The sequence below is a fragment of the Spermophilus citellus genome, assembly GCF_964194105.1.
Source record: "Spermophilus citellus genome assembly, chromosome: 7".
NCBI classification, from domain to species: Eukaryota; Metazoa; Chordata; class Mammalia; order Rodentia; family Sciuridae; genus Spermophilus; species Spermophilus citellus.
Window position 1 is genome coordinate 34,504,266 of NC_138188.1, and position 23,855 is coordinate 34,528,120.

The 23,855-nt window shown below is 34.9% G+C and overlaps 1 protein-coding gene across 3 annotated transcripts in view; it reads left to right on the forward strand.

Annotated features, from left to right (window-relative positions):
• NCK1 (NCK adaptor protein 1) overlaps nucleotides 1–23,855 on the forward strand; it is an 80,673-nt gene that overhangs the window by 50,534 nt on the left and 6,284 nt on the right. For 2 of the 3 annotated variants that reach the window (XM_081300897.1, XM_081300898.1), the window contains exon 2: nucleotides 10,691–10,934. In XM_081300897.1, coding sequence (XP_081157023.1) covers nucleotides 10,709–10,934 — 226 coding nt within the window. In that variant the 5' untranslated portion in view covers nucleotides 10,691–10,708. Of the gene's footprint in view, nucleotides 1–10,690; nucleotides 10,935–12,770; nucleotides 12,918–23,855 lie in introns of those variants that run through there. The other variant, XM_081300899.1, reaches the window with a different exon arrangement.

Below are 23,855 nucleotides of genomic sequence, written 5' to 3' on the forward strand. Positions count from 1 at the left end.
GATCAAAGTATAGTAAATCACTTCATATTTAATTTATATAAATTGAACTAGCTTAGCCAAAAGAGAGCAAAAGGAAAAAAAGGCTGTTAAAATAGCATAAACGTTCTTTGATCATTCTGCTTTGTTCCAGAGCATGCTTGAGACAGTTGTTGTCCTCACAGTGTAAGCTGTTTTATCTCATTCTGGTTTGTTTGGTTGCTTGCTTTTGGTACCAGGGATTGAACTCAGAGGCACTCAATCACTGAGCTACATCCCCAGCCCTATTTTGTATTTTATTTAGAGACAGGGTCTCACTGAGTTGCTTAGTGCCTTGCTTTTGATGAGGCTGGCTTTGAACTTACAGTCCTCCTCCCTCAGCCTCCCAAGCCACTGAGATTACCATCACACTCAGGTCACTGTGATTCACTGTGCATTGTTGTCTCCTGCTACCTAGAACTTACATTCAAATTACCTCTTTTATCTGGTGCATGACTAAAGAAATGGCCATCAAAGGAAAGTTATATTTTAAGGGTCTTTTTTTTAAAATATATATATTTTTTTAGTTGTTGATAAACCTTTATTTATTTATATGTGGTGCTGAGAATCAAACCCAGTGCCTCACACATGCCAGGCAAGTGTGCTACTGCTGAGCCCCAGCCCCATCTGCCCCCATTTTTTTCTTTATATGCTGGATTTAAATTATTGTAGTTGCAGTTCTCCTGTAAATGTAGTTTTATACCTGTTTATTTCTGTAACATATTTTTTTCCTTCCTCTATTTCCCCACTTGTTACCTCATCTTTACCTTATTTTCTGGGTGACAGTTCTTAATAGCTAGCTTTCAGTTAGTTGTCTTTCTCTCTTTTTACAGTAAATTGTAGAAGAATTAAGTAATATGTACCTATTGTGAAATATTTCCCCCAGTGTAACATCTGGCAAAAGTATAGTTACAGCATCACAACCAGAATATTAATTTTGATACAGTCAAGATACAGAACATTTCCTTTACCACAAAAATCATTCATGTTCTTTTATACTTGCTGTGTTTTGGATAAGTGTCCCTCAAAGGTCTTTATATTAAGGGCTTGGTCGCTTAATATAGTGGCATTATTGGGAGGTGCTGGAGCCTTTAATAGGTAGGATTTACAGTCTTTGAGTCATTGGGAATATGCCTTTGAAGAGGATTGTGGACCCTAACCCTTCTTCCTCATTCTTTTTGCTTCCTTACCATGAGGGGAGCAGTTTTACTCTTTATACTCCTCCATGTTGTACCTCTATAGGCTTAAAGCACTGGGGCCCAACTGATCATGTACTGATACCTTCAAAACTATGAGCAGAAGTAAAACTTTTCTATCTATAAGTTGATTATCTCAGGTTTTTGTTAGAGTATCAGAAAGGTAACTAATAGAATAGCTATACCCACTGCCCTCCTTCCCCTATTCTCTAACCCCAGCAATCATTAATCTATTCAACTGTTCCTACAGTTTTGTCATTTCAGGAATGTTATATAAACAAAGCCTATAGTAAGTAATCATTGGGATTGGCTTTTTTCCTTCAGCATAATTCCCCATCAGTTCATCTAGATTGTTTTGTATATTAGTCTTGTTCATTTTTGGTACAGATGTACTATAGTTTGTTTTTAATCAGTCATCTGTTGAAGGACATCTGGATGATTTCTAATTTTTTGTTAATACACATAAAATTGCTATAAACATTCATGTAAAAGTTTTTTGTTTTTGTCTTCATTTCTTTGGTACCCAGGAGTACAAATGCTGCATTATATAGTAATTGCATATTTAATTTTTAAAAAAATATTTTTTAGGTATACATGGATGCAGTATCTTTATTTTGTTTATTTACTTTTATGTGGTGCTGAAGATCGAAGCTAGTGCCTCACATGTGGGAGGCAAGCCCTTTACTGCTGAACCACACCCCAGCCACCTGCATATTTAATTTTATGAGAAACTTCTAAACTATCTTTTAGAGTACCTGTATCATTTTACTTTTTTAACATGTGATTCAGATTCAGCATATCTTTGTCAACATTTAATATCTTTTATTTTAGCCATTCGGATATGTTTATGTAGTGATGTCTCAATGTGGTTTTAATTTGCATTTTCTTACTATCTTTTGTATGCTTGTGCTATCTGTACATCTTTTTCAGTGATTGTATCATTTATTTGCTCTTTTTTCTAATTAAAAATTTTTTTGTGTGTGGTTGAGTTTTTCCTTTTATGAGTATTGCTTTGGGTGAAAGTCTTTGTTTAGCTCTAAATCTTGAAGATTTTCCCTCATCGTTTTCTAAAATTTTCATAGTTTTACATTTAAGACTGATCCTCCCCTCCCACCAACTGGGGTTTGAAATATCAGGGCCTTACCTCATATAGCCAAGCACTCTGCCACTTAGCTACATTCTATCTGTCCTTGCCCTCTTTTTAAAATTTTATTTTTGATACAGGACTTCACTAAATTATCCAGGCTGGCATCTCATGTGCAGTCTTCCTGCCTCAGTCTCTGAAGTAGCTGGAATTACAGGCATAAGCCACAAGCTTGGCTTATGATCCATTTTGAGTTAGTGTTTGTGTAAGACCCAAGATTAGGTCCAGGTACTTTACTTTTTATCTTTTGTCCTGTTGCTTAATTGCTTTAGCAACCAGTGTTCCTCCATTGGATTACTTGTGCACCTTTGTCAAAATTTAGTTAGGCTTATTATTTGTGGTTTTACTTCTGGGTTCTCTGTTCTATTGATCTGCACATTCATCCTTTTTGCCTATACAACATAATCTTGATTACTGTAGCTACTTAAGAAGTTTTGAAATTTGGGATCCCAGTTCTCACTTTAATTTTCCTTTTAAAAATTATTTTAGCTATTCTAAATATTTTGCCTTTCCATTTAATTTATAGAATATTAACAGAATTAATATTATAGAATATAGAATATTATCTGCTTATACAGAATTTTTGCAGGGATTTTGTTAAGAAGTTCATTAAACTGCGTAAGGGGTGTGTGTGTTTATATGTTTAGTCTTCCAGTCTATAAACACTTTTATTTAGCTCTTTTTAGCTCTTCTTTGATGTCTTCATTATCATTCTATATTTCCAACATACAAATTTTCATTAATTTACCTTTTTAAAAAATTTTTGAGTGATTTAAATAGTATTTTAATTTTGATGTTTATTGTTAGTACATAGAACTTCATTTGATTTTTGCAGGTTGCTCTTGTGTCCTGTGACCTTGCTGAAATCACACATTAAATTATTGGGTTAAGCTAGGCATGGTGTTCACACCTGTAATCCCAGTAAATCCCTATAATCCCAGTAGCTCTGTAGTCTGAGGCAGAAGGATTGAAAGGTTGATGTCAGCCTCTGCAGTTTAGCAATATCCTGTCTAAAAATAAAAACAAAAAAAAAAAGATGGGGGTGTAATTCAGTTGTAGAGTGTCCTGGGTTAAATCTCTAATACCATAATAAAAACAGGTGAACAGATAGGTTAGCCAGGCATGACGGCATATGCTTTTAGTTCCAGCTACTCTGAAGGTTAAGGCAGGAGGATCTGTTGTGCTAAGGAGGTTGAGGCCAGATTTGGCAACTTAGTGAGACCTGACTCCAAAGAAATTTTAAAAATTTGTTTAAGGTTTTTGTAGTTAGCCTTATTTGGACCATCCCAGTGGGAATTTAAAGGTTGGATAGCCCAGCCCAGTTGGCTGCCTGTGGTTGGCTGAGCTTAAGTTTCATTTTTTTTTTAAAATTCTTGTTAGATTTCTTTTTACTTGCATAGTTTCCCAGGGCTTTAGAGCTACCTCTGTCTTAATTGCCTCCATTTAATAATTTTGAACAGTATTAGGAGTTGGATATGGGTTTCTAAAAATTAGATTTCTTAGACGCTTCTGTGTTGTCAGTCATATCGTCTGCAAATAAGCATAGTTTTATTTCTTCCTTTCTGATCTAGGTGCCCTTTATTTCCTTTACTTGCCTTACTGAACCAACTAAAACTTCAAAAATCTCTTTTTTGAGTAAGAGTGATGGGAGTGGACATTTTTACCTTTTTTTCTGTTATTAGGAGGAAAAAGTATTTGATCTCTTTACTATATTAAGTATGATATTTACTGTACCTTTTTTTGAACATGCCATTTATCAAATCAAGGAAGTTGTCTTTTTTATTTTATTTTATTTTATCTTAGTTTTAGGTGGAACCACAATATCTTTATTTTTATGTGGTGCTAAGAATTGAACCCAGTGCCTCACGCATGCTAGGCGAGCGTGCTACCACTTGAGCCACATCCCCAGCCCCATATTTTTCTGAGAGCTTTTATCATGAATGGGTGTTGAATTTTGTCAGTATTTTGGTACCAGTTAATGTGCTCATATGATTTTTTTCTATATTATCTTGTTAATGTTGTAAATTTACTTATCAATTTTAAAATATTAAACCTGAAAAAAACAACTTGGTCATGGAATGTCAAATCTCTCTACATACTGCTCAATTCCCTTTGCTAATATTTTATCAAGGATTTTTGAATATAGATTCCTGAAGGATATTGATTGGTGATTTTCTTATTTATACTGTCTTTATTTACTTTAGACATCTGGGTAAATCTAACCTTCAAGATGAACTAGAAAGTGTCTTCCTAATTTTTTAGAAGAGACTATGTAGAATTTGTGATAATTCTTTAAATATTTGGTAGCATTCTTTGGTAAAACTATCTGGACCTGGGAATTTCTTTGGGGGAGGGGTTTTAAAATTATGAATTTAATTTTCTTAACAGTTATAGAACTATTTCAGTAATCTAATTCATATTGGATGTGTAATGGTAATTTGTGCTTTTGAGGAATTTGTCATTTTCTTAAGTTGTCAAATTTGTGTAGAGTTGTTTGTAGTATTCTTTTATTATGCATCCTTATTATCCTGGGGTCCATAGTGATATCACCTATTTGATTTTTAGGTAGTTATTTGCTTTTTTAATTTCTTGATAAGTTTGTCAATTTATTGATCTTTTTAAAGAACCAGTTTGTTTCATTGGTTTTTGAATTTTTTTGTTTTGATTTTATTGATTTCTGCTCTTAATCATTTTCTTCCTTTTGTTTGCTTTAAATTTATTTTTCTCATGTTTTTCTAGGTTCTTGAGGTATAAGCGGGTGAGATTACTGATTTGAGGATGTTCTTCTTTGTGTTTGCCTTGAGTGCCATAAAATTTCCTCCTAGCTCCATTTTATCTGTGTCCTACAAATGTCTCTAGATTGTATTTTTGTTTTCATTAATTTCTGTTTAATATTTGACTTCCCTGAAAAATTCCTTTTTGACCCATTAATTACTTTAGAAGTTTGTTGTTTACTTCCAAGTGATTTTCTTTGTATATTAGTTATCTTTGTATATTAGTCTGTTTTTTTTGTTGTTGTTGTTGTTGTTGTTGTTACTAAAACAAATACCTGAGGCTTGGTACTTATAAAGAGATTGGTTTAGCTTATCGTTTAGGAAGCTAAAATTTCGAGATTGATGGTCCTGTCAGTTTGTACTCTGGTCCTGTTGACTGTGTCACCTTGTGGCAAATTACATCATAACAGGTGTCTGCAAGAGGGAGAGACCACATAGCAAGACATGAAGCCAGAGGGATTCAGGGGCCAGTCTCACTCCTTTTATAACAACCCATCTTTGCTTGAGCTAATCACATTCCAGTGAGAATTACATTAGTATCTTCCAAGGGCAGTACCACTAATGATCTAATCACCCACCATAAGGCCCTGCGTCCTAAAGGTTTCATTACCCCAACACTGTCATATTAGGGACTAAGTCCCATGAATCCTGGGGATAGTAGAGTCCAACCCGTAGCACTTTGTAATACTGATTTCTAGTTTGATTCCATTGTGCTTGGAGAACACACTGTGTGATCTCAATTCATCTAAATTTTGTGGGGTTTTATTTTATGGCCCAAGCTATGGTTTCTCTTGGTATTTATTTGTTGGACACTTGATAAAGTGCTATTTTGGGATAGAGGATTCTATAAACATTAAATAGATCCTTTGGTTGAATATATTGAAGTCTTTGATATCTGCTGATTTTGTCTGGTAGGTAAAAAGGAGGTTGAAGTTTTTCATTACAGCCTCTGAAAAGTTGGAAGTCTAGGTTTCCTACGTGGACTTTGCTGGTGTGGGTGGGGCCACATTTTCTCTGTTTTGTTTGTCTGGAGTCAGAGCAATTATTGCCTAAAAGATTTCTGTCTTGCCAGGATATCTCTTTTTTGGCCCATTATTTGGAGAGCACAGGTTGCTATTATTTTGTATGTGCCAATTTATGTGTCTATTTTACTGACCTTCATCTCAAGTCGGGTAAAAATATAACCTAGGGAGTTGACCACTGTGTCACAATTTCACTTCCCAGAAGTGAAAGTCCTCTGTCGTGTGTGTGTGTGTGTGTGTGTGTGTGTGTGTGTGTTCCCAAATAGATAACCAGTTGTCTTAGTATCAGTTAGCGAATAACTTAATTTTCTCGGTGAAATGCCACCTATCATATATAAAATTCTCATGTTTGTATGTACAGAGTAGAAATTTCTTAACTGACTTGCCTAACTCTATCCATTTCTATTGTGAAGCATAATAAGTTGATAACATTGGCATATTTTGATTCTCCCCAATTAAATTGAATCTGCTCACCGGGATTCAAATGTAAAGTTTCTTCAAAGGTGCTTCTTGTCAAAACTTTATGTATGATATAAACAACAAAACAATTGTGCTAAAATTAGAGAATTCTTTTTGTGAAAACTAGATTGATTGATTTGAAACAACTTACCAGAGGAAATCACTGTAAAAAGTTACTTGCTTTGAATTTGGTCTAGGAGAGACATTTAAATATTTGGAGGGATTATACACCGATGTCTTTTTCTATATTCAGATTATACATCACCTACTTTGAAGTACTCTACTTTTAAAAAGCCTAAATAAGAACTCAAAACTTGTATATTAGAGAAGAGGGCTTCTAAAGCCACCTATGTGTGTATTTTGTAGACCTCAATGAATATTCTGTTGGTCTATTTGTTTCTGTACTAGTATCATCTTATTTTAAGTTACTTCATTTTAAAAAATATTTTATTTTTAAAAATTTATTCTGATTTATTATACATGATGGAAGAATGCAATTCATTTCCTATTACACAGAGAGCACAATTTTTCAAGACACTGATTTGTACACAGAATATTTTCACGCCATTCATGTCTTAGGGTAATGATGTCTAACTCATTCCACCATCATTCTTACCCCTTTGCCCCCTCCTTTCCCCTCCCTCCCCTTTGCCCTATCTAAGTTCCTCTTGCCCCCTCCTTTCCCCTCCCTCCCCTTTGCCCTATCTAAGTTCCTCTGATCCTCCCATGCTTCCCCCCTCCCCCACCCAGTTGCCATTATGCTTCTGTATTCTCATATCAAAGACAACATTTGGCTTTTGGTTTTTTGGGACTTCCATTTTTCTTTTTAAGGCACATTTTGATATCTGATAGGGTAACTGCCTTTACTGAAGATAACAGAAAATCCAATTAAAGTTATCTTAGTAAAGAAATTTATTAGCTCAAGTAACTGGAGGTTCAGGGGGCAGCTTTCAGTGCTTATTTTAGCAACTCTGGCTCTACTTCCCAGTAGGTCTCCTGTGATAAGTTCAGGAAGTGATTCTAATATTCAGGTGGGGCTTGGATTAGTCTATAGAGTTACTTTTATAAGTAGAATCAACCTCCCAACTTGCATGACTAAGCTAGTGACAGAAGAGGTGCTGGTAGAAGGGTATTTTGGAAAACAGACATTGTGAAATGCTGGGTACCTAACCTGTAATGTTAGCATACCAATTCTCATTTTTTCCAGAACATTTGTTGCCAGTTTTACATGTTTACTTTTCTTGATAAATTTTCATATCAGTTTGTCAGGTTTCAAAATAGATTCTCTTGGGACCTAGAATTGAATTTCATTAAGCCAATGGATTAAATGGGTGGTTATGGGGCACAGAGTTGCTGCCAGGTATTTTTGAAAAAAAAAAAAAAAACTCTGCTTCTAGCTTTTCATTTTCTCAGATAGCCTATTGCTTATTGTTGTAACTTTTTCCCTTAGTGTACCAGTAATTGAAAATTACTTGGTTGAAAATCTTCTGTTTGAAATTACTTCAAAATCAAGTTGCAGTAATACAAATAATTTTTTTCCTGATTTCTCTGCTCATCATAGTTTCTTTTTGTTTATTTAGTTGTAGAGATAATACCTTTTTTAAAATTTTTGTATAATCCCTCCAAATATTATATGGTGCTGGGGCTCGAACTCAGCCTCACATATGCTAGGTAAGCACTCTACCATTGAGCGACAACTCCAGCCCTCATCATTGTTTCTTGAATATCAAATCATTTTTTTGCATTAGTTTTTTACATGCTTAAGAGTAAACAATGTGTGACTCATTTTGAGGCTTTGCTTGCCATTTTAATTCTGGATCAAAATGCATTTTTCTAAGGATATTAAAAAAAAAAAAAGAAACTTGCTTCAAAGGTTGTTGAAAAGAGATTACTGGTCAATATCCAAATAAAAAGCTGAATTTATTTGCTTGCTAGGCAATTGGTGGCTGTTTATGTAAGTATCTCTCAGGCTGGGGATGCAGGTTGGTGGTAGATTGCTTGCCTAGCATGTGTAGACCCTAGGTTCAATCTAAGCACTACCGCTCCCCCCCACACACACACACACAAATAAATCTCTGAAGAAAGCAAAGATCTGATCTGGTTTCAGGAGTGAAATTGGCTTATAATTATTTTTATTTGTTCTTAAATAGTTTATATAAATTGGAAAGGTTTGTTCCTAGAACTTACCTATGGTATGTTCCATATCTGTTCTTCTGTTTAGAAGTATACGTCTGTTAGATCAAACTTACTATTGTGATATCAGTTCCTTAATGTTTTTGTCTCTTAGATTGTTTCATTACTGAGGTAAATGTTAAAAAATCACCTAGCATTTGCATTGTGGGAAGATTGCTTAATGACTGATTTAGTATTATTTCTTTTTATTTTTCTATAAATTTGTGTTTCACTTGATTTCAGATTTGAATTGCTTATAGTAGTGCTGGATCTTTTGAATGTTTTCAGCATCTATAATTGTGATTCTTTGTTTATTCCTGGTATTTGGGTGTACTTTTTTTAATTGATCAGTTTTGCCTCAGAAATGTTTTCAAATATTAGTTTTGATAAAGAACTACATTTTCAATTTATTGGGACTTTCTAGTATATCTTTATTGTCTGTTTCATTAAATTCTGCAATTCTGCTCTTATTTGTATTATTTCCTTCCTATTTTTCTTTTTTTTTTAAATAATTTTTTTTAAAGAGAGAGTGAGAGAGGAGAGAGAGAGAGAGAGAGAGAGAGAGAGAGAGAGAGAGAGAATTTTTAATATTTATTTTTTTTAGTTCTCGGCGGACACAACATCTTTGTTGGTATGTGGTGCTGAGGATCGAACCCGGGCTGCACGCATGCCAGGCGAGCGCGCTACCGCTTGAGCCACATCCCCAGCCCCCCTTCCTATTTTTCTTTAGATTTTATTTTTCCAACTGCTTAAGATAAGTGCTCAGTTCATTAATTTAAATTTTTAGCTCCTCCTTTCTTTTGTGGTGAGGATTGAACTTAAGGCCTCAAGCATATTAAATGTAGGCTCTTACCATTGAACTACACTCTACACTCCTCAGCCCTATGTTTAGCTCTTCTTCTTTTACTATTTTAAAATCTCCCTCTACATAGTCCCTTTGCTGCATCAACAAAGTGGGACTATAGTCTTCATTATCATTTACTTCTAAGTACTTTCCAAACCCTATATGATTCCCTCTTAAATTCATGTGTTTTTAGATGTTTCCAAAAAGGTTTCTTAAAAAGCTGTCTTTTTTTCTTTTTTTTAATGGTCGCCAGAGAATATGGATGAAGGGGATACTATTTACATGAGAGTTTTTGAGACTTTTTTTTTTTTGAGGTACCAGGGATTGAATTCAGGGGCACCTGACCAATGAGCCACATCCCCAGCCCTGTTTTGTATTTTATTTAGAGTCAGGGTCTCATTGAGTTGCTTAGTATCTCTCATTTGCTGAGGCTAGTTTTGAACTCACAATTCTGCTGCCTCAGCCTCCCGAGCTGCTGGGATTATAGGCGTGTCACTGTGCCTGGCGAAACATGCTTTATGGCCTGGTATTTGATCTATTTTTGTGGTATGTTCCATATCTGTTCTTCTGTTTAGAAGTATATGTCTATTAGATCAAACTTACTATTGTGATATCAGTTCCTTAATGTTTTTGTCTCTTAGATTGTTTCATTACTGAGGTAAATATTAAAAATTACCCTCTGTAATTATAGATTTGTCAGTTTCTCCTTATGGTTCTTTCAGTATATTTATTTTGGTTTTGTGCCTTCAAACTATGTGGAAAGAAAAACACTGCTCAGGTTTCTGCTATTTGGTATATAAAAGTTTTGATCTTATTTATATGAATAGAACTTTTTGTCATTTGTTTGGTGAACTTCATAGCTAGTAATGGTTTTTGCCTTAATTTAACATCACTGTTAATATAACACTACAAGTTTTTTAAAATTATTATTTGTTGTATTTTTTTCTGTAGTTTTACTTTTAGCCTTTCAATATCCTTGATTTCAGTAGTCTTGATGTCTTTTTTGAAAAAGCATGTAGACTACCACTATTTGAATTTCATATAAAAATATTTTCTGTTTACAGTGCTAAAGCTGCTAAAAGATGGCAGAAGAAGTGGTAGTAGTAGCCAAATTTGATTATGTGGCCCAGCAAGAACAAGAGTTGGACATCAAGAAGAATGAGAGATTATGGCTTCTGGATGATTCTAAATCCTGGTGGAGAGTTCGAAATTCCATGAATAAAACAGGTTTTGTGCCTTCTAATTATGTGGAAAGAAAAAACAGTGCTCGGAAAGCATCTATTGTAAAAAACCTAAAGGACACTTTAGGTAAGTTGCTTTTGTATTGAAAGAAAAACAAATTCCTTTTAAATGGATTCTGGAACTTGGTTCACTGTACAAAATTGACACCAGTGGGAAAAATTGACTTGAAAAGGCCAGGACTGGAATTTCAGTTAATCATTAGATAAGTTTGGTTTTATAGCAGGTGTTCAAGCTAGGAGACTTGTGACAGTCATAAGAGTTAGTAGTTTCTATAAATCCAGGTCCAAGTTCAAAGGTCAAGTGGTACTAAAGAGCAGAATTAACTCTGACCTTATAGCTCCTTGATTCGGAGTATCCTGTTGGAGTTTAGACTTAGAGGCAAATTGTGCCTCTTATTGAGGCAGGGAAAAGTAAGTACAACACAGTATAGCCTTCTTGGGAATCGAGGCAATTTATTTTAAATGGCACTTTACTAAATTTTAATATCTAATGAATTGACATTTTGAACTTCACTTTAAAAGACAAACCATTTTATTTTAAAACATTTGTGGATCATTAGCATCTAAAAGTCTGATATCCTTCCTATTTTGATTCCCTTTTTACCCCCTCTATTCTTCCTCTAAGTTTGTTGATTTTACTGGCTTTAAGTGAGGCTCAGAGGCAGCAAGCAGTAGCTACTTCACGCTGGACTTGGCTAAGCTGATAGGAAGGAAATATGTACCGTTGAAGACTGGCTTTTTTTTTTTTTTAATGTTCTTAATTAAATTCTTCTTAGCTGACAGGAAGGAATTGGGAGGGATAGAAATTAATTTTGTTATTCAGGCAGAAATGCCGTTGCTTAACTGTTCTAGAAGAAAAGAAAAATTCCTCCTGTAAAAGATAGTTTGGGATCATTGTAGCATGATTGACAAATACGCAATATTATTATTATTAATTTTTAAATATTTATTTTTAGTTAGATGGACACAGTATCTTTATTTTATTTTTATGTGGTACTGAGGATTGAACCCAGTGCCTCACGCATGGTAAGCGAGTGCTCTATCTCTGAGCCACAACCCCAGTCCCCAAATATGTAAAATTATTTGACTCACTGCTTTATATTAGTTTTTATTTCTTATTCAACAGTATTGTTATTCTAGGTCTTTTAACTGTCAGCAATATAAAACAAATGTTTAATGTTTTTAACTATGGTACAGCGAAAGCTAAAATACAGTACAATTGAAAGTTAGAATTCCATTAAGTATTTATAATGTCAGTCTCTGAGCCAAAGACTTATCTCTATTTTAAGAAATTGTTGTTAACTTTATTATAATATTATAGTTATTGCTACCTATATTCCAGGGTGTTCAGAAACATGGCTTTACATTAGTGATCTGTAGTTAGCCTGTATAAGGATATGAATCTTGTTTTGCATCTGTCTGCCTTCTCCTTTTTTTCAAGAGTTTCTGCACCCCTTTGGCTTTTTTTTTTTTTTTTTGGTGGGGTGGGTACGAGGGATGATCAAACCCCATGACCTCATGCATGCTAGACAAGTGCCCTACCACTTAGCTAAACCCCAGCCCTGTACCCCTTTTTGGTAACTTAAATGTCCCATATAATTAACTTGTTTCACAGTGATTATACTAGTATAGATACTAGTCTAACTAGTTAGTTAAAATGTTTGGGAGTTAAGGAAAAGGAGGAAACAAAAGGATGAACGTGTGAATATATTTTTAATTATTAAAAAATATATATGTGCTATAATGTTTCTTCTTCCAAAATAATTGTAAATAATAAGGTCACATTTTTGGCCATGATGATTTACTTGCTTTATAGCTTCTTTTCTACTTTGGGGTTGGGGGAGGGTTTTGGAAAGAGAGAAGCCTCAGAAAAACTTTCTATTGCTTGGGTGTCAGCCAGGTCACATGGATTGGGTGTGGGAAGTTTCAGTGTTGCAGAACAGACCAGGAAGCTGACTGAGAATTATCCTGAGCTGTGTTAACAAACTTACAAGAGAACACAGGATTTTTATTCAGATGGATTGGTTAAACACCTTAAAAGAGTTTTTCAGTAAGTTATTCTTTTTTTTTTTTTTTAATCTGTAATTTTGTTGTTTTTGATTTAGATTTTTCACTTTGGTGAATTTAAGGGAGACTATGGAAAGAACTTGGGTTTATATAAGTTAGTACTTAGTATTGTTTATGTAATGTAAGCTAAATGATGGTAATATATCAAGAATTAGTTTTGACTTACTAAATAAAATAATTTTAAAACGCTTTGGTCTGAAAATTTAACAAATAGGAAAAGGACATCCAATGTTTTGGATTATATGCAGTTAATTCTAATTCAGTAATTTTCAACTTAGCACAGACATTTGAAGTGAAATAAATCAATTGTAAACATACTAAAAACATTAGAAAAAGTGATTGAGTGAACAAATTCCTGTATCCTCATCCTTTGAATTAATTAACATGATAGTGTTTTGCTACTTCTAGATTTTGTAGAAACTGTGTAAAGTAACATTTAGTAAAAGCATTAGTAAAATACTTGTACTAACTTAAAAAGTCTAGTCTGTATGTCTGCTGATAATCTTTTTATGATCCTTAGGAGTGAACTTATTAGATCTCCTTGACTATTTGCTTGGTATTTCTAAAAAATGAACAGAGGAGTTGTTGTAGAAGTCTCTTATGCACAAGGAATCTAAGGAAACAAAGGGTAACCTGACGAGAGATTCCAGGGAAAAGGGCAAAACGAAGAGGAGTAAGCACTTTGTTGAAAAAGAATGTTATAATTTTAATATGAGGATTCATTTATTTCTTTTGTTAGCTTTGGTGGCTAGGACATGAGGTATTTTTGTGGAATGTCTCATAACTTCTGTTCACTTTTTGGAGAATTATTACATTTTTTTAGCTGTACATTTCCAGATTTGGGACTAGTTTTCTTTTCAGAGAACTTATTTATGAAAACATTTATGTACGTCTACCCAAAGCAGGCAAAAATCAGAGTGAAAAACTAACATTAACTCTTACACAGCTTATTTTCTGATAGGGAGGTAGATGATAGTTGTTAGTTATTACCAATACAATGGATTCTATATGTAGGTGTGGTCATAAGTAATGTTGACCATAAATCAATCAGAAATGGTATAAAAATTATTGTGATACAGTGATTTAGTATTTATCATCTTATTAATAAAATGATAAAATTATTCTCTTGTCTGAGTCTTAGGAAGTTAATTGTTACTCTTAAATATATTTATAGTCCCAGGGCCAGGATCTAAGATTTGTAGCCAAAATATTCCTTTCCTCAATCCCTGTGGCACCTTAAAATTTCTGCTTATTTTGCCAGCTTTTCAGAGTAGAGATAGGTTAGCCATTCACCTATTCCCTGAACGGACTTAAATAAGTAAAGGAAACAGGATATGTGCTCTCTTTGGGTGGTAACCAGAATACTTGTTAAAACAAAAATTGAACATTGTTTTAGATAAAACAAATAATAATAAACAATAGTTTATTTCATTTAAGTAAAAATACAAGAAAGCCTGTAATGGAAAGAGTATCACATACTTGTATTTAGAATTCCTTAGTTCTGTTCCCAGATAAACTACTTACTAGCCTAGGGTATGATACTAAACTTTTCTGATTTCCTGTTCTTTGTAAATAGAGTTAGGCAAGACTAGATGATCCTGGAAAGTCCCTTCTAACTCTAAAAGTCTTACAGTTTTGGTAAACAATTTAAGTGGTCTTATGTGTATCATAGGAATCAGGGGAAATCCATGAGGGTGAAATTGGTCTTAAAGAAGTAGCAAAATAAGAACATATAATAGTTTTACTGAGGAATTTGAAAAAGCATAAGTGATACTTTCTGTGGACCCATTCTGTTGAACATTTACTCAGAGACTTAGATGTAGAAAAAAATGACATGCTTCAAGCCAGAAAGACCTGATGCTGGAACAGTAAGTATTACAAGAAACTAAGATTGGTGAGGCCCTAGCCTGGTAGCAGTTTACATGAGTAAAGACTTAGTAAGAGCTGTTGTGGTAATGTTAAGTGCTAAAATTTCATCATAGTCCATGATAGAGATACTCAGGTGAAGGGATGCAATGGTTCCCTTTTATGTGTGCTAGCTAATTAAAGCATGATGTAGTTTATCCACTTGGATAGATACACTTTAACAGTGCTATTGAGAAACTGTGATACTACCAAATACTGGCATCCAGTATATCAAGGATTTAGAAACCAGGTACAAGGGGAAGAGTTATTGGTACAAAGATTTGCCCTAGAATAGGAATGGCTATTACATAAGGTGAAGCATTCACAGTGCTTATCCAGATTCTTACAAACTTTTGAGGAACTTATAATGCATTGTTATGGTTAAGAAACATTGCTATAGAAATAGAGAAGTAAGACTAGTAGGTAGTAGTGAGGAAAAGATTGGAGGCTGTACTAATACTATTTTTTTCAAAAGCAAAGCTAACAATAACCAGGCTGTATATTCAGAAATTTATATCATCAATGTAATAGTGTTAAATGGTGGTGACAAGGTCATCAGGGCATAGTTGCCATGAATGGTATTAATGACCTTATCAAAGAGGCCCAATGGACCTTGTTTGCTCCTTCTGCCATTTAAAGGAAGGTACGATCCATGAGAAACAGGCTGTCACTAGATATAGTTTGTCAGTGCCTTGAATTTGGACTTTTGGCTTCTAGAACTGTGAGAAGTAAATCTCACTTGTTTATGAGTTACCCAATTTATGGTATATTTTTGTTACAGTAGCCTGAACAAACAAGACAGGGAAGGATTTAGAAAAGAGAATATATTGATTGAAGGAAGACCTGTTGTGAAAAGATCTAATTGTTGCTGATTATAACATAATTGAGAAGCTGAGAGATGCTAACACATTTTGTTTATACAGCTTTGTGAAATACTTTGATGATGAGAGATTGGAAGTTCCATCATTTTGGAAACAAAGACTGATATACAGACCCTTCTCAAAAATTGCTTACCAGTATGCTTGCATTTGTTCAGTTAGTCACATGATAAACATTTAAAGAACATTGAATATGGGTCAGACACAGAGGATAGAGGATAGAAAGGTAATTAAATGTTTGACCTCAAGGAAGCAAATAATGGTATATAGGGGGTCTTCCAGTTAAAATACAAAGAATAGTAATGGCACAAAGGAATAATATATGAACTGTTTTGCAGGGGGAGAGAGAAATCTTCAATGAGTAGATAATCTAGACTACTTCTTGGAGAATGAGGATGGGCAGTGTTTTAGGCAGAAAAACATCAAGTACAAGCCCCAGACCCTTCAAAGAGCATGGGTTTTAAATAACCCTGAGGAGGTTGATAGCTTCCTGTGGCAAATTAGTTGTAGTGTCTTTGTCAGGGAGAAATGGGTCTGAGGTTGAAGACATCACAAAGGGTTTTGTGCTGTATAGAAAACAAATATTCTAAGTTTATGTTCTTCTTTGAAATATTTCTGGCCTCTAAGAGTAAAATAGGCTCTTCCTGATGTTTTCTCACGTAACATTTTAGTTGTTGAATTTGTCCAAAAATTCTTCATTCCTTTCTTGATCATATATAATTCATCTTAGACATTATCTCTTTCAGAATTAAAAATTATTTCTACACTAGTCTTCATTTTCAGAAAAATATTTTTGTATTTGTATACCCATATTCCGTTTAACAAACATGTAGTATGAGTGTCTGCTGTGTGCAGACACTGATGGTATAAGAAATGCAAAAGATCAGCCAGGCATACAACACTCTTCCTGGAAAGCTTATGCTCTAGTAGATGGACTTAAAAGACCAATGTCTCTAATGCAGGTGCCTCAGAAATACAGGGTGCTAGGATATTTGAAAAAAAAAAGGAGAGCTTAACACATGTCATTGGGAGTAGGCATGGAAAATGAAGGATATTGAGAAACATGGAGCAAGAATATTAATAATAAAGTTATTATTTGATATGATGCTTTTGAATGACTATGAGTTGGGAGACTGGAGTTTTAATGAGGTTTTAGGAAAGAAACTAGCAAACAGGGTAAACTAAGTCATGAAGAGTGGAAACATTTTAGGGAATTTAAAGCCAGCCCACTTTCATTAAGATTTAGTGAAGAGCATTATTAGAAATATGCTTTTATTTGACATTTGCTGTATTTACTATACAGTTATTGTGTGTTATTTTATTCAACTCTCAACACTCTTATGTGATAAGTGGCATTTTCTATATTTCTAAGCGCAGAAAAAGTGGAATGACATGCTCAAGATCCCATAATTAATTAGGTAGTAGAGCTGGAATTAAAACTCAAAGGCTGATTCAACATTTATGCTTTTTGAAAATAGTTTGTACCATAGAATTGGAAAGGAAGGTTGAGAACACTCTACAGAGAGGGCAGTAGACTCTAGGCAGAGTATTTCTCTTATTTACTTACTTAGAGTGCTGGGGATAGAACCCGGGCCTCACACATGCTAAGCAAGCACTCTGCCACTGAGCTACATCTGTAGCCCTACTGTTGACTTTTGAGCAGTGGTATTAGTGTGATTGTAACTGTATTTATAGAATGATTAGACTGGTTGATGAGGATGCATGATGGGTTGAATTAGGGAGAGATTAGGAAGGAAATTGCTGTCATTTAAAGGGTATTGAAGGTCATGTACTACATAATAGGCCTGAACTAGAAGGACAGTAATGGAAACAGTGTTGATACTAAGGAGATATGGTAAGAAAACTCTTAAGGATTTGCTTTAAGACACCTAAAAAATTTTGGTAGGGGTGGGCAATGGGGATATAACTTAGTATTAGAGTACAAGGGTTAAAAAGAGAAGAGGTAAAATTCATGTAACATAAAATTAACCATTTTAAAATATGCAATTCATTAATATCGAATATAAACATCAACAACCTTTCATTTCTAATTCCAAAACAACATTGAAGAAGGAAACCCTGTACCTGTTAAACGGTCACTCTCCACTTCCCTTCTCTCTTTTAGCCCCTGGGAACCACTAATCTGCCTTCTGTCTCTCTGAATTTACCTGTTCCAGATATTTCATACAAATGGAACCATACAATATATGATCTCGTGCCTTTCACTTAACATAATACTTTCAACGTTAATCCATGTTAATCCATGTATCAGTACTTTATCCCTTTAATTGCTGAATAATATTCCATTTTATGGATCGATGTCACATTTTGTTTTTCTACTTATCTGTTGGACAATATCACTGAATTGTACTCTTTAAAAATTCAAGTTCTCGTGTTTTGGATATTATGATTAATGATGCTGTGAATGTTCATATGTAAGTATTTGTTTGCATATCTATTTTCAGTTCTTTGATGGTATATTCCTGGGGAAGGAACTGCTGGAATATATGGTAATTGTTTAACTTTTTGAGGAACTGTGAAATTGTCTCCTGTAATATCATTTTACATCTACCCAGCACCGTGAGTGGGTTCCAGTCTCTCTATATCCTTTCCAACATTTCTCTTTCTTATCTGTTTGTTTATAGCCATCCTAGTGTGTATGAAGTTATTGCATGGCTTTGATTTGCATTTTTCTAATGATTGATGATGTTCAGCAACTTTTTTGTGCTTATTGACTATTTGTATATTTTCTTTGGAAAAATATTTATTTATGTATCCTTTTCTAATTGTTTTTATCTTTGGCTTCTAAGAGCTCTTTTTATGCTCTAGACTGTTAATCAGAATTATAATATACAACCTATTTTTGTAGGTTGTGTTTTTTGCAATACTAGGGATTGAACTCAGGTGCACTCTATCAATGGCCTGCCCACCCAGACCTTTTATTTTTTGAGACAGGGTCTTACTAAGTTGCTAAGGCTGGCATCAAACTTGCCAACCTCCTGCCTCAGCCTTCTGAGTAACTGGGATTAAAGGCATGCCCCACAACATCTGGCTTCATTTTCTTGAAAGTATCCTTGTGCATAAATGTTTTTAATTTTCAATGAAGAAAATAATTTTTCTTTCTTTTGAGAGGGAGAGTTCCTTGTGCTTTTGGTGTCAATAACTTAAGAATCCATTGCTAAATCCAAAATCATGATGTATGTTCTTCTAAGAGTTTATAGTTTTAGCTCTAAAAAATTTGGGTCATTGGTCCATTTTGAGTTTATTTTTATATATGATGTGGAGTCCAGTGTCATTCTTTTGTATATGGATTTTCCCCAGTACTATTCATTGAAAAGATTATTCTTTCTCCTTATCAAATGGTCTTAGTGCCCTTGACAAAAACAACTCATCCATAGCTGATGAGTTTCAGGAATTTCAAAATTTGGTTTTGTTCATCTGTCTGCCTTTATCTTAGCACAACACTATTTTGATTATTTTGGCTTTGTTGTAAGTTGAGCACAAAACTGATGAGTCTTTCACCTTTTCCATTTTCAAGATTGTTTTGGCTACTTAAAGTCCCTTGCCAAATCTGAAATTTAGCATCAGGATGTCTATTTATTTAGTTTTCTTTGATTTCTTTCAGCAGTATTTTATAATTGTGTAAATTTATACTTATTAGGCTAAATTTATTTCTATATTATTTTATTCTTCTAAATGCCATTATACATGGAATTTTCTTAATATTCTGGGGGCTCATGGTTTCAGAGATCTCAGACAATAGTCAGCTGGCTCCATTCCTCAGGGCTCAAGGTGGGACTGAACATCATGGTAGAAGAGTGTGGTGAAGGGAAGTGGTTCCATCAGAAAGCAGAGAGAGATCTCCACTTGCCAGATACAACTGTGCACCCAAAGCTACACCCCCAGTGCCCCCACCTCCTCTAAGCCACACCCCCAGTGCCCCACCTCCCCCTAGCCACACCTCACCTTCCTTCAGTCATCAAGTGATTAATTCAATGATTGGGTTAAGGCTCTCATAACCCAATTATTTCTTCTCTGAACTTTCTTACATTGTCTCACATGTGAGCTTTTGGGGGACACCTCACATCCAAACCATAACATCTAGTATTTACAAGAGCTTTAAAAAAATCCCTTATTATTCTATGTATATTTTTTCCCATCATCTTCCTTTTCAGGCTTTCTGTGATCTGTTCCTTGTTTCAATTGTTGTTCCTTGCCTCGGGCTGCTGAATCAATGCAAAGATTTAGTTAAAAGCCACCCAGGAAGACACCCTAACCCTGGGAATGCTCCAATAAGGCAAACCCAAGGCAAACCATTGTGCCAGTTCTTCCGGGAATTGCCAGACAAGTTGAAACCCACAATCACAATTGTTTAAAAATTTGTGTCACTCCCTCAGGCATTGGGAGTGCAGGTTGGTGCCCTTACAGCCTTATACTGACTTGGAGTGTGGGGAATGGTAGGCAGGCATTTTAATATGACCCACAGCACACAGCATTAGCTTTCTTCACTAATCCTTGCCCTAGTTTTTATACATTTTTTTAATAAGTTTCAGGGTTTTGCAAAAGTTAAATCTGATAGTATTTAGTGGGAGCCCTGGAGTTCCCTACTGTGATAATTACTTCTGATGTAGAAATTTTTAAGAATGATGAAACTGTTAACCAAAAGTCAGAAAACTAGAGGAGAGAAAATTGATTTATGAGTATAAAAGAGATTATTTTTATGTGGACATAGTACTGGGTTTGAGATGCTAATATAATCTGTGGCTATCTAATGACAATTGGAATTCTGGTGCTTGAATTCCAGAAAGAGCTTAGAGCTGCAAATAGATCTGAGCATCTTCTACATAGAAGTTAAAATGAAAGTGTATAATTTCCTTGAAATAGAGGGGAGGCCAGGTATGTCATTTTGGAAAATACTTTTAACCCAGGAACCTACCCTATTCACCTACTTATTCAGTAAACATTCACTTTGTTCCTACTACTAATGTGGGTACTACCAAGCATTGGAGATACAAGGGAATAAGATTTAGTTTTCTGTCCTCGAGAATTTCACTTTCATATAAAGGAAAACACACAAGTACATCATAATAGCAAGGTTTAGAGGAACCCACACAGGCTATACAAGAATATTTAAGTAGGGGCTGGGGTTGTAGCTCAGTGGTAGAGCATTTGGCTAACACGTATGAGGCACTGGGTTTGATCCTCAGCACCACATAAAAATAAATTAAAAAAAAATAAAGGTTAAGAAAAAAGAATGCTTTTCCTTTAAAAATAAAAAAAGAATATGTAAGTAGTCAGGAGAGAGAACAGGATACTCAGAGGAAAGTTCAGAGAAAGAAAACATACTGGAGAGAGAGGTCTATGATCTTGGTTGCTGCATGAAGATATTGAGAAGACTGGGGACTCTAAAAGATTCAGATTTGGCAGTAAGGTGATGGCACAATTTTCATAATGTTTTAATTGGGTAATTTTGATAGCACTGGCAGATATAAAGATTCAGATTCTCAAGAGTTTGTGAGCAGAAGTGACTTTATTTTGGAGTAGAAGATTCTAATATGTTTGTAGACTTAACAAAATTGAATAAGATGGAAACAAGGATGCCAAAGAGTTTCAAAAGAGGAATGGTTGTATTTTGAACTCAAAAGGACCAAAGTTTAGGGACTTGGCTGAAGAAAATGAGTGAGGGTAATGAGAAAGTTTTGAGACAGTAGGAAGGAATTTTAGAAGTTTAAATATCTGCTAGTTTGGGGCTGGGGATATGGCTGAAGCCGTAGCACGCTCACCTGGCATAAGTGCGGCCCGGTTTCGATCCTCAGCACCAAGTACAAACAAAGATGTTGTGTCTGCCGAAAACTTAAAAATAAATAAATTTTCTCTCTCTCTCTCTCTCTCTCTCTCTCTCTCTCTCTCTCTCTCTCTCTCTCAAAAATAAATGAATATCTGCTAGTTTTGAGCATTTAATAAGGTCCCTGGAATTATGTCTGTAACCAAAATTCCCTGCCCTTGTGGAGGTTACATGTGAATGGGTGGAGGGAGACAAAAAAGTAAATAATACATCATTTTAAAATAAATATGAGATAGAGTTTGCTGGTTCTGGGAACTAAAAAAGCAAATGAGAAGATTACCCACTCAGACATCACTTACTACAATTTTATATTTCATATTAAGTTCTAATTTAAGTTTTTCTTTTGTGTCTATACAGCTAATTATAAAATCCAGGTTAATGAGATTAGTATGAGTTTGGTGGAGCCTTTTTTATGCTTAGATTATAGCTATGAGAAAAAGTAATGTATATTAACATTTAAGAGGAAGTCTATTAATGTATGACAACTTTATAATTATGTAGTTGCTTCTAGGTCTTTGACAGGAACCAAGATGAAAAGGTAAACCTTCACATAGCTGAGATTAAATCTGTGATTAGGAAAGGAGAATCAATCTATTTATTTATTTATTCATTCATGCATTCATTCATTCGTTCATTCATTACATGACAATGGTGGAGTGCATTACATTCATAATTATCCATTCACAGCACTATTTTTCGTAACTCCGTATATAAAGTATGTTCACACCAAATTATGTCATTATACATGAGCTCTCTCTCTTTTTTGTATCACAATTTTTATTTATTTATTATTAGCTACACATGACAGTACGATGATCTTGACAATTCATACATTTGAATCAAATGGGGTATAATTTCTCGTTTTTCTTTTTTTTTTTTAAAGAGAGAGAGAATCTTTTAATATTTATTTTTTAGTTATCGGCGGACACAAACAACATCTTTGTTTGTATGTGGTGCTGAGGATTGAACCCAGGCTGCATGCATGCCAGGCGAGCGTGCTACCGCTTGAGCCACATCCCCAGCCCAATTTCTCATTTTTCTGATTGTACAGGTTGCAGAATCACATTGGTCATACAGTCATCTGTATACATACAGCAATAATAATGTCTACTTTATTCTGTCACTCTTCCTATCCTCCCTTCCCCTCCTCTCCCCTCCTCTCCCCTCCCCTCCCCTCCCCTCCCCTCCCCTCCCCTCCCCTCCCCTCCCATCACTTCTCTCTACCCAATCTAATGTGACACACTTTCTTTTTTCTCCTCACAACATCATACATGTATTCTGTATAACGATGAGGGTCTCCTTCCATCTTCCGTGCAATTCCCCTTCTCCCTCCTTTTCCCTCCCACCTCTCTTCCCTATTTAGTGGTAATCTTCTTCTCATGCTCTTTCTCCCTATCCCATTTTGAGTCACCCCCCTTATATCAGAGAAGATATTCGGCATTTGTTTTTTAGGGATTGGCTAACTTCACCTAGCATAATCTGCTCTAATGCCATCTATTTCCCTGCAGATGCCATGATCTTGTTGTTTTTTAGTGCTGAGTAATATTCCATTGTGTATAAATGCCACATTTTTTTTTATCCATTCATCTATTGAAGGGCATCTAGGTTGTTGGTTCCACAGTCTAGCTATTGTGAATTGTGCTGCTATAAACATTGATGTGGCTGTGTCCCTGTAGTATTCTCTTTTTAGGTCTTTGGGTATATCTGAGAAGGGGAATAGCTGGGTCAAATGGTGGTTCCATTCCCAGCTTTCCAAGGAATCTCCATACTGCTTTCCAAATTGGCTGCACCAATTTGCAGTCCCACCAGCAATGCATGAGTGTACCCCCTCCCCAATCCTCGCCAGCACTTATTGTTGTTTGACTTCATAATGGCTGCCATTCTTACTGGAGTGAGATGGTATCTTAGAGTAGTTTTAATTTGCATTTCTCTGATTACTAGAGTTGGTGAGCATTTTTTTCATGTATTTGTTGATTGATTGTATATCCTCTTCTGAGAAGTGTCTGTTCAGGTCCTTGGCCCATTTGTTGATTGGGTTTTTTGGTTTTTTTGTTGTTTAACTTTTTGAGTTCTTTGTATACTCTAGAGATTAAAGCTCTATCTGATGTTTGAGGGGTAAAGATTTGTTCCCAGGATGTAGGCTCCCTATTCACCTCACATATTATTTCTCTTGTTGAGAAAAAACTTTTTAGTTGAATTCCTCCCATTTGTTGATTCTTGTGCTATAGGTGTCTTATTAAAAAATTTGGGGCCTGCCCCCACGTGATGAAGATTAGGGCCAACTATCTTCTAT